The sequence below is a fragment of the Rhinoderma darwinii genome, chromosome 5 (genome assembly GCF_050947455.1).
Source record: "Rhinoderma darwinii isolate aRhiDar2 chromosome 5, aRhiDar2.hap1, whole genome shotgun sequence".
In the NCBI taxonomy this organism is placed as follows: Eukaryota; Metazoa; Chordata; class Amphibia; order Anura; family Rhinodermatidae; genus Rhinoderma; species Rhinoderma darwinii.
Genome location: NC_134691.1, coordinates 325486224 through 325498525, shown reverse-complemented (window position 1 = coordinate 325498525; position 12302 = coordinate 325486224). Strand labels below are relative to the sequence as shown.

Below are 12302 nucleotides of genomic sequence, written 5' to 3'. Positions count from 1 at the left end.
AAATTTTTAATCTGAAACACATGTTAAAGTGGATTGAATATGGTTTAAATGATGGAATTGGGGACAGCAAGTCTGAGCACATCTAAGTGGACTATAAGAAAATCTTTCAATTTGCAGATGTGTGGAAATTGTTCCCATACGTGGATCTGGGACAGTCTTAAAAAATTCTGTTCTGATCTTTTAAGCTGAGATCTTCTATTAATAGAGCCCTAAGAGGTCAAGGTCTCAGGATATCCCTACTTAGTCACGGAGATATCTGCTTCAGCACAGGTGCAAAGGTTTTCTATGGTGACAAAGATATTTGAAGTTATCCAAAAAATACGGCATCAAACCATAGAAATCACCAGAACTTTTTTTGGTACATTTTTTTTTCCATTTTGGACGACTCTCTTAATCCAACTACAGCAGTTTCTGATTCTTAATTGGTTGAAAGGGACATACAGTATATGGGACAATTTGTATAATATCCTATTAAAGAAGAGCTTGACCTGATGATGAGAAGATTGTCTTACTGCAATACCATAGAAATGTATGTATAAGAGGATAACTGGGTGTTACCAGTTGGGGGGTGTGTCCCTACACAGTCTGATACTGCCCAATCAGTGCAATCAGAGTGAGACTATGTAGGGACACGCCCCTTTGACAAGGGGAATGGTAACACCCAGTTGTCAATTTATTCATATATTTCCAGGAAGAATAACAGAGGAATAGTACAACTCAGAGTTGTATGAAAACGTGCTCCCGAATTGTTATTTCATGGGGAATACAAGTATTTACTAAAACAGCCTTGTCTGGAGAGCTGACAGGTCCCCTTTAAGTCAAATTCTGTTATGATTCATTTCACAATACATCTTTTTAGGGATTGGAGCTCCCTTTTTCTGCGTTCCAAATTTCCTGCTTCCATTAACCCCTTAACGACCGCCGTATAGTGTTTTATGGTGGCCACTCAGGGTAGTTCTTCTGAAGCGCCGACTTTTCACGGCGGCACTTCAGAAGTTGTTTCCCCCGAATCGGACGCTCTGCTCCTGAAGCCCAGGCTGTGAGCCCGTTTCACCCAGTGGCGGATTATCATTAGGGCATTCGCCCGGGGCCCAAGGCTCCCAGGGGGCCCATGACCGCCCGATCCCCCTCATGCCCAGTGGCGTCGCTAGCACCGGAGGGAGCCCCGGTGCCAGGACCGCACCTGTCAGGCGAGGGGAGCTTCGCTTCTACTTAGCAGCCGTGGTCTGTGCTGCTTTAGAAGCTCCCCCTCCAGCCCCCCTTCCCTCCTCTAAACATCTCTCCTCTGCTGCTAGCTGTCGGGACATGGGGGAGGGGAGACTGTCGGCGGGCTCTGTGTCGTGCTGTGAGCAGGAGAAGAGCTGCAGTGAAGACATAAAAGGTAAGTGCATGTATGTTTAATGTCCATATTCATGTATGTTTAATGTCCATATTCATGTATGTTTAATGTCCATATTCATGTATGTTTAATGTCCATATTCATGTATGTTTAATGTCCATATTCATGTGTGTTTAATGTCCATATTCATGTATGTTTAATGTCCATATTCATGTATGTTTAATGTCCATATTCATGTGTGTTTAATGTCCATATTCATGTATGTTTAATGTCCATATTCATGTGTGTTTAATGTCCATATTCATGTGTGTTTAATGTCCATATTCATGTATGTTTAATGTCCATATTCATGTATGTTTAATGTCCATATTCATGTATGTTTAATGTCCATATTCATGTGTGTTTAATGTCCATATTCATGTATGTTTAATGTCCATATTCATGTATGTTTAATGTCCATATTCATGTGTGTTTAATGTCCATATTCATGTATGTTTAATGTCCATATTCATGTATGTTTAATGTCCATATTCATGTGTGTTTAATGTCCATATTCATGTGTGTTTAATGTCCATATTCATGTGTGTTTAATGTCCATATTCATGTGTGTTTAATGTCCATATTCATGTGTGTTTAATGTCCATATTCATGTATGTTTAATGTCCATATTCATGTATGTTTAATGTCCATATTCATGTATGTTTAATGTCCATATTCATGTGTGTTTAATGTCCATATTCATGTATGTTTAATGTCCATATTCATGTATGTTTAATGTCCATATTCATGTATGTTTAATGTCCATATTCATGTGTGTTTAATGTGTATATTCATGTATGTTTAATGTCCATATTCATGTATGTTTAATGTCCATATTCATGTGTGTTTAATGTCCATATTCATGTGTGTTTAATGTCCATATTCATGTATGTTTAATGTCCATATTCATGTGTGTTTAATGTGTATATTCATGTATGTTTAATGTCCATATTCATGTGTGTTTAATGTCCATATTCATGTATGTTTAATGTCCATATTCATGTGTGTTTAATGTCCATATTCATGTATGTTTAATGTCCATATTCATGTGTGTTTAATGTGTATATTCATGTATGTTTAATGTCCATATTCATGTATGTTTAATGTCCATATTCATGTGTGTTTAATGTCCATATTCATGTGTGTTTAATGTCCATATTCATGTATGTTTAATGTCCATATTTATGTGTGTTTAATGTGTATATTCATGTATGTTTAATGTCCATATTCATGTATGTTTAATGTCCATATTCATGTGTGTTTAATGTCCATATTCATGTGTGTTTAATGTCCATATTCATGTATGTTTAATGTCCATATTCATGTATGTTTAATGTCCATATTCATGTATGTTTAATGTCCATATTCATGTATGTTTAATGTCCATATTCATGTATGTTTAATGTCCATATTCATGTATGTTTAATGTCCATATTCATGTATGTTTAATGTCCATATTCATGTATGTTTAATGTCCATATTCATGTATGTTTAATGTCCATATTCATGTGTGTTTAATGTGTATATTCATGTATGTTTAATGTCCATATTCATGTATGTTTAATGTCCATATTCATGTGTGTTTAATGTCCATATTCATGTGTGTTTAATGTCCATATTCATGTATGTTTAATGTCCATATTCATGTATGTTTAATGTCCATATTCATGTATGTTTAATGTCCATATTCATGTGTGTTTAATGTCCATATTCATGTATGTTTAATGTCCATATTCATGTATGTTTAATGTCCATATTCATGTGTGTTTAATGTCCATATTCATGTGTGTTTAATGTCCATATTCATGTGTGTTTAATGTCCATATTCATGTGTGTTTAATGTCCATATTCATGTGTGTTTAATGTCCATATTCATGTATGTTTAATGTCCATATTCATGTATGTTTAATGTCCATATTCATGTGTGTTTAATGTCCATATTCATGTGTGTTTAATGTCCATATTCATGTGTGTTTAATGTCCATATTCATGTATGTTTAATGTCCATATTCATGTATGTTTAATGTCCATATTCATGTATGTTTAATGTCCATATTCATGTGTGTTTAATGTCCATATTCATGTATGTTTACTGTCCATATTCATGTATGTTTAATGTCCATATTCATGTGTGTTTAATGTGTATATTCATGTATGTTTAATGTCCATATTCATGTATGTTTAATGTCCATATTCATGTGTGTTTAATGTCCATATTCATGTGTGTTTAATGTCCATATTCATGTATGTTTAATGTCCATATTCATGTGTGTTTAATGTGTATATTCATGTATGTTTAATGTCCATATTCATGTGTGTTTAATGTCCATATTCATGTATGTTTAATGTCCATATTCATGTGTGTTTAATGTCCATATTCATGTATGTTTAATGTCCATATTTATGTGTGTTTAATGTCCATATTCATGTGTGTTTAATGTCCATATTCATGTATGTTTAATGTCCATATTCATGTATGTTTAATGTCCATATTCATGTATGTTTAATGTCCATATTCATGTATGTTTAATGTCCATATTCATGTGTGTTTAATGTCCATATTCATGTATGTTTAATGTCCATATTCATGTATGTTTAATGTCCATATTCATGTGTGTTTAATGTCCATATTCATGTATGTTTAATGTCCATATTCATGTGTGTTTAATGTCCATATTCATGTATGTTTAATGTCCATATTCATGTATGTTTAATGTCCATATTCATGTATGTTTAATGTCCATATTCATGTGTGTTTAATGTCCATATTCATGTATGTTTAATGTCCATATTCATGTGTGTTTAATGTCCATATTCATGTATGTTTAATGTCCATATTCATGTATGTTTAATGTCCATATTCATGTATGTTTAATGTCCATATTCATGTATGTTTAATGTCCATATTCATGTGTGTTTAATGTCCATATTCATGTGTGTTTAATGTCCATATTCATGTGTGTTTAATGTCCATATTCATGTGTGTTTAATGTCCATATTCATGTGTGTTTAATGTCCATATTCATGTATGTTTAATGTCCATATTCATGTATGTTTAATGTCCATATTCATGTATGTTTAATGTCCATATTCATGTGTGTTTAATGTCCATATTCATGTATGTTTAATGTCCATATTCATGTATGTTTAATGTTCATATTCATGTATGTTTAATGTCCATATTCATGTGTGTTTAATGTGTATATTCATGTATGTTTAATGTCCATATTCATGTGTGTTTAATGTCCATATTCATGTGTGTTTAATGTCCATATTCATGTATGTTTAATGTCCATATTCATGTGTGTTTAATGTGTATATTCATGTATGTTTAATGTCCATATTCATGTGTGTTTAATGTCCATATTCATGTATGTTTAATGTCCATATTCATGTATGTTTAATGTCCATATTCATGTGTGTTTAATGTCCATATTCATGTATGTTTAATGTCCATATTCATGTATGTTTAATGTCCATATTCATGTGTGTTTAATGTCCATATTCATGTATGTTTAATGTCCATATTCATGTATGTTTAATGTCCATATTCATGTATGTTTAATGTCCATATTCATGTGTGTTTAATGTCCATATTCATGTATGTTTAATGTCCATATTCATGTGTGTTTAATGTCCATATTCATGTATGTTTAATGTCCATATTCATGTATGTTTAATGTCCATATTCATGTATGTTTAATGTCCATATTCATGTATGTTTAATGTCCATATTCATGTGTGTTTAATGTCCATATTCATGTGTGTTTAATGTCCATATTCATGTGTGTTTAATGTCCATATTCATGTGTGTTTAATGTCCATATTCATGTGTGTTTAATGTCCATATTCATGTATGTTTAATGTCCATATTCATGTATGTTTAATGTCCATATTCATGTATGTTTAATGTCCATATTCATGTGTGTTTAATGTCCATATTCATGTATGTTTAATGTCCATATTCATGTATGTTTAATGTTCATATTCATGTATGTTTAATGTCCATATTCATGTGTGTTTAATGTGTATATTCATGTATGTTTAATGTCCATATTCATGTGTGTTTAATGTCCATATTCATGTGTGTTTAATGTCCATATTCATGTATGTTTAATGTCCATATTCATGTGTGTTTAATGTGTATATTCATGTATGTTTAATGTCCATATTCATGTGTGTTTAATGTCCATATTCATGTATGTTTAATGTCCATATTCATGTATGTTTAATGTCCATATTCATGTATGTTTAATGTCCATATTCATGTGTGTTTAATGTCCATATTCATGTATGTTTAATGTCCATATTCATGTATGTTTAATGTCCATATTCATGTATGTTTAATGTCCATATTCATGTGTTTACAAGGTGTACTTTGTGTATAATGTGCATACTCGTGTGTACTTTGTGTACTATGCATACTTTGTGTATAATGTGCGTACTTTGTGTATAATGTGCGTACTTTGTGTACTGTGCGTACTTTGTGCATAATGTGCGTACTTTGTACTGTGCGTACTTTGTGCATAATGTGTGTACTGTGCGTACTTTGTGTGTACTTTGTGCATAATGTGCGTACTTTGTGCATAATGTGGTACTTTGTGTACTGTGCGTACTTTGTGCATAATGTGCCTACTTTGTGTACTTTGTGCATAATGTGCGTACTTTGTGCATAATGTGCCTACTTTGTGTAGTTTGTGCATAATGTGCGTACTGTGCGTACTTTGTGCATAATGTGCCTACTTTGTGTAGTTTGTGCATAATGTGCGTACTTTGTGCATAATGTGCGTACTTTGTGCATAATGTGCGTACTTTGTGCATAATGTGCGTACTTTGTGCATAATGTGGTACTTTGTGTACTGTGCGTACTTTGTGCATAATGTGCCTACTTTGTGTACTTTGTGCATAATGTGCGTACTTTGTGCATAATGTGCCTACTTTGTGTAGTTTGTGCATAATGTGCGTACTGTGCGTACTTTGTGCATAATGTGCCTACTTTGTGTAGTTTGTGCATAATGTGCGTACTTTGTGCATAATGTGCGTACTTTGTGCATAATGTGCGTACTTTGTGCATAATGTGGTACTTTGTGTACTGTGTGTACTTTGTGCATAATGTGCCTACTTTGTGTACTTTGTGCATAATGTGCGTACTTTGTGCATAATGTGCCTACTTTGCATAATGTGCGTACTTTGTGCATAATGTACGTACTTTGTGCATAATGTGCGTACTTTGTGCATAATGTGGTACTTTGTGTACTGTGCGTACTTTGTGCATAATGTGCCTACTTTGTGTACTTTGTGCATAATGTGCCTACTTTGTGCATAATGTGCGTACTTTGTGTACTGTGCGTACTTTGTGCATAATGTGCGTACTTTGTGCATAATGTGCCTACTTTGTGTACTTTGTGCATAATGTGCGTACTTTGTGTACTGTGTGTACTTTGTGCATAATGTGCGTACTTTGTGTACTGTGTGTACTTTGTGCATAATGTGCGTACTTTGTGTACTGTGTGTACTTTGTGCATAATGTGCGTACTTTGTGCATAATGTGCGTACTTTGTGCATAATGTGCGTACTTTGTGTACTGTGTGTACTTTGTGCATAATGTGCCTACTTTGTGTACTAGTGTTTAGGTAGTGTTAGCAATAGTTACGGCGCGGCAGGGTGGTGGTGGAGAAGGGGGGCCCAAGTTTGTGTAACAGCCCAGGGCCCATGGTCTTCTTAATCCGCCACTGGTTTCACCCCTCAGATGCGGTGGTTAATAGCGACCACCGCATCTGAGTGGTTTTAGAGGGAGGGAGCCCCCTCTCTTATCCCATCGGCACACCCACAAAGCGATCGCAGGGTGCCCGAGGCATGGCCTAATAGATGTCTGCCAGTTTTACACTGGCAGGCATAATACACTGCAGTGTATTATAAAAGCGATCAAGTAATCACATAGTAAAGTCCCCTAGTGGGACTGAAAAAAAAAAAGTTGCAAATGTTACGCATTATAATAATAATAAAGTGTACAGCTGCATCGTTCAAAAAATAAAAAAGTTATGGCTCTTAAAATATTGCGACACAAAAAACCAATAATTTTGAAAAAAAGGTTTTTTTACTGTGTAAAAGTAGTGAAACATAAAACGACGTTAAACAACGTAAATGTAAGATGCAAAAAAGAATGGCGAAATTTCCATTTTTTTTTCCATTACCCCAACAAAAAAGTTAAGAAAAGTTCCCCAAAATGGTGCTATTATAAAATACAACTTGCCCCGCAAAAAAAACAGACCTTATACAGCTATGTCGGCGTAAAAATTAAAAGTTATAGCTCTTTGAATGCGACGATGAAAAAACGTCACCAGATTATAAGTGCCCTATCTCCTACATAATATGATCTGCGCTGTAATGTAGATAACAACAGTGTTTTTTATTTTGAAAAACAATGATTTTTGAGCAAGTTATGAACAATTTCAGATTTATGATAATTAGTTCTTAATGACCAACTGGTTGTGTTTTAACTGTTTACCAAGTGGGCATTGTAAAGAGAAGTGTATGACATTGACCAATCAGTGACCAATCAGCATAATACACTTCTCTTCATTCATACCTACTTGTTTCACTGCACAGCGTGATCTCGGGAGATCACGCTGTGACGGGACTTCCTCCCACAGGTCCTTCACTGGAGCGATGAAAGAATCAACAGACATCGCCTCCAGCCATGCCAGGACGTTTATCCGAATCTGCAGAAGCGATGTCTGTTCAGTCTTCCATGGCTCTGGTGAAGGACCGGTGGGAAGAAGTCCCGTCACACCGTGATCTCGCGAGATCACACTGTGCAGTGAAACAAGCTGGGCTGGAACGATGAGAAGTGTATGACGCTGATTGATCACTGATTGGTCAGCGCCATACACTCCTCTGTACAACACCCACTTGGTAAAAAGTTAAAAAACGCCCAGTTAGTCATTAAGAACTAATTATCATAAATTCAAAATTGCTCATAACTTGCTCAAAAATGATCGTTTTTTCAAAATAAAAACCACTGTTGTTATCAACATTACAGCGCCGATCAGATTATGTAGTAGATAGGGCATTTATAATGTGGTGACAGCCTCTTTAAGGTTTAAAATTCCTTCGGTATTAAGGGATTAATGCAGTGATAAGAATTAAATTGTAAATATTTTGGGTGCCTGCACATGCCACTAGGGGGTGCTTGCTGTGTATGGTTTTATACAACTCTCATTGAACTCAATAAATAAACCTGTATTCAGGGACCTCCCCCTAGTGGCTGCTGCAGGTAACCCAAAATTTTTATTTAACTCTATGCTGTGTAAGGGGGACCTGTTTAGAACAAGCGGAGAATATTTTTCTAGTATTAGGTTTAGTGATCCCTTATATTCCCTCTATTTATAGAGTTAAGGAGCAGTGATATTTTGTAGCAGGGACATATGATACCAACACGGTCTTTGCCCTGTAGGTATACAATTTCTTTAATGATTAATAGTGGTAATTAAATGTATGTGCGTTACACCACAGTTAGATGTGCCAGGGTCGGTTTTGTAGGGTCTCAGTGGTAATTATATTTCATGCCTATTGAGTTGGAAGCTTTCTAGTATTTCAGTCTTTTTTACCTCATTTATGTGTTTTATGTTATGCTACAACAGGACCGTAACTCAGTCACCAGCTAACAAGTCATGTCCACTGGTCCCATTGTAAATGAGCATGAAACGACGTATCCTATGTGAATGGTGGTTTATGTTCTTTTTCCTGTGCAGACAACAGACAAGCCAGAATAAACGGAACCAAACAGGTCCTAGAATTCAAGTCAAAACAATGGTTTGGGGCAACAGTCCGGTCTCATAAGGAAAAGGTTGTGGTAAGTAGGAGATTTAATGGAAACATATACAAGTCTCGTGTAAGTTTATGGAGGGTTATATGTACTGGGATTTTATTAGTTTGTGGGGAATGGGAAACAGATGTCATATTTCAAAAATATTCCTGTATACATTATATAGGATAAAATATCCGTCCCTGCTACATATTTTCAGAGGTTTTGAAATACAAAAGACCAATGTTTCATGTGTTCATGAATTGGAGTAGGAAGCTCAGCAGACGGGGACGTAGCTATATTAGGTGTAGTTGCACTCGGACGCTGGTGTCTCGGGGGGCCCATAGGCTCGGTAGATTTTGCACTGGGGCCAGGATGGTCAAGCTATGCCTGGAACGTGGAAAATACATTTTGAAAGCTCTGGGAAAAGCAAAAATTCTATGAGATCTCCTCTTTCCTAGATCTCCCTTATAACGGAGGATTGGGCCATAATAAAATCATATAGGGAAGAGATAATGGACCCGTCAGATTACTGGAAGTGCTTGTAATTACTCAAAGAGACATACTGGAAAGTGGAAACAACCTTTTCGTTTTCCTTAAAAAGTTAGGAAGTCAGAAGACAAGAAAGTGTCCACAAGGGAGGGACGGACCATTTGGGCATCAAAGCAGTGCTCAATGGCCCATGGGAAGAAAGTGGCCCACAACACCACAGTTCTGCTAAAATGCACTTGAAGGGATGTTCACCTAGCCCAAGTCCGTCATAACCGTGATGGCTGGTAAGGGGCCCATGACCTTAATTGCCAGGGCCTGGACCACCTCAGTCTGGTTTGTGTCTCACCAGCCTTCAATCTGATTGATGCACCAACCAGCCTATATTAAATTTTCCTAAGATGATAGTAATTGATTGGATAGTTATAACTTTTGCCTATAGATGTATCTGCATTGGCACGCCAATATACAATAAAAATTATATACGATACCAGGTATTCAGGGGAAAATATATAAAAAAAAACTATAGAGAAACGGTCAAAACTGCGGAAATTGGGTCAGCAAAGGGTCCGCAGGTGGATTTGGTACATATGCTATTGCTTTTGGTGGGGGGCAGCTCTTTACCCATGAGAATTTCCAATTTATGGGATAGACACATTGACGTCAGAAGTCACTGCAGTTGTTATACGGGGTCAAAGACTTTAATGTTGAGTAATTATCTTATTAATGTGAATGTGATTAGAAGAATTCTACGTTGAAGCTTGAAGTCACTTGGCTCGAGAGGCTAAACAGATGGACCATGTCCTCATTGACCAATTTGATATGAAATCCTATTGCTTAACCCTATGTCTGAGCGACAAGCATTTTTGGCCAGTTGCCCTGTTATCTCCTGACCCGTAAAAGTTAAGATTTTTCATATATTATTATTTTCTATGCAAGTATATACACAGGGTTGAAAATAGAGGAAACTGTAATTCTATAAAGTCATTTGTGAAGATTATCTCTAAAGTGGATCGGTACCTACGCCATCGGCACCTACACCCCGCAGTAGAATCCATGTTGTAGTCTAAACCAGTGTTTCTCTAACTTTTCAAGCCCAGTACCACCTAGTGACAAGATTTCCAACAAAGTACCCCCAAGGAAAACTCTCGCAGATTCTAGAGGCTCGCAAAATGTTTCCTTTATGCGCTGCCCATTTGTATATGTGCCCAACCGACAGCTTTTGAATCGCAAATAGTACATATGACCATCTTAAGCAGACCCCAAAATGAATACAGACTACATATCAGACCTGTCCGGACCCCCTTTATACAGTACGCAGACAGACCCCAGACAACTGTCTCTGTATAAAAATTACATACCCCTGTTTAGACCCTATAAAAATTACAGAACCCAGATCAGAACCCCTCAAATTTACTGACCCCTTAAAAATGACAGACCCCAGATCAGACTTTGCTCCTGTTTTCCTAGCTAGACCTAGATAGCAGGAGCATCACGATGAAGGTGGGACCCTCTCTGCAGAGGCAGGACAGGAACAGCACGGGAGGAGCGCAGGTTTCCTGAGCTTTGCGAGCGCTAAGATCTCCCAATTCGGTGCCTTAGCAACCCACAACGAAACATTGCTGGATACTAGAGCAGCCTTAGAGTTTTCTTTAATTACTTTTGGCATACCCCTTAAGGTTGATGTGCATACTCCCTGTTCATGAGGAGAGCGCTCCCCTCGCGGCCCTACCTCTCTATCTGCATACAGAGCAACTAGCCATCAATCACTGGGGAGAAGGGTGAAGGAAGATGGTGGGTGCTGACCTCATGACAATATATACCATCAATTTGATCGGTTGGAGCTTGACCCCGGCCCACCCACGATCAGCGCAACAGAGTTGCCTCATAATCCTTCATTGTTTATATAGGCACAGAAACTCGTCTGTATGGGTGGCTATGCCTGGTACTGCAGTTTAGTCCTCTTCATTGATCTAATTGGTAATGGTCCCGGAGGTCAGACCAAGATAATGCCATCAATGTTTAAGTCCCGGAGAACCCCTTTAAAAATGAACAAATCCTTAGCCTCAAATTTAGCGCCATATTTATTGTTATTCCTGCCCAAGCCACTGTGTGAATATACTTCCTAACATACAAATGTCTTATTATGTCCCACACCTTCATACCTACTACCCTGCTCACATTTCTCTCTCAAAGGGAAATTTGGATGACTAAAACAAGTCGTGTGCCCTGTTCCTGGTGAACATGGTTGGACTGGTACATCAAAGGATCCTACGGTGAGCTCAACAAAGCCAATGCGGTTCCGCAGTAGATAACCCTTCAGCGGTGTTGATGCATTTTGACCTACTTACATATGGCTAGTATCCCTCACAACTAGATTTCATGTTATAATTGGAAAAAGTCTCTATACACAAATTCCCTATTTTTTTCTTTTTGGATGTTGCCGGTCTGTAATGAATTTATATTGAATCTCTTCTCATTAAAGCGTTTATCATTTTAAGAATTATAAGACGCCACTTAGACGGGGGTGAGGCTGATTGTCTCAGTACATTACAAAACAATGGTAATTGACATAAGGGTTCACAAATTTTTTTTCCTACTCATTAACCCACTAAGGAAGATTTAGCA

The 12302-nt window shown here is 36.8% G+C and overlaps 1 protein-coding gene across 1 annotated transcript in view; it reads left to right on the top strand.

Annotated features, from left to right (window-relative positions):
• ITGA8 (integrin subunit alpha 8) overlaps nt 1–12302 on the top strand; it is a 157711-nt gene that overhangs the window by 32693 nt on the left and 112716 nt on the right. Inside the window, exon 3 of the mRNA XM_075827657.1 lies at nt 9133–9233. Within this exon, the coding sequence (XP_075683772.1) occupies nt 9133–9233 (101 nt within the window). The remainder of the gene's footprint in view (nt 1–9132; nt 9234–12302) is intronic.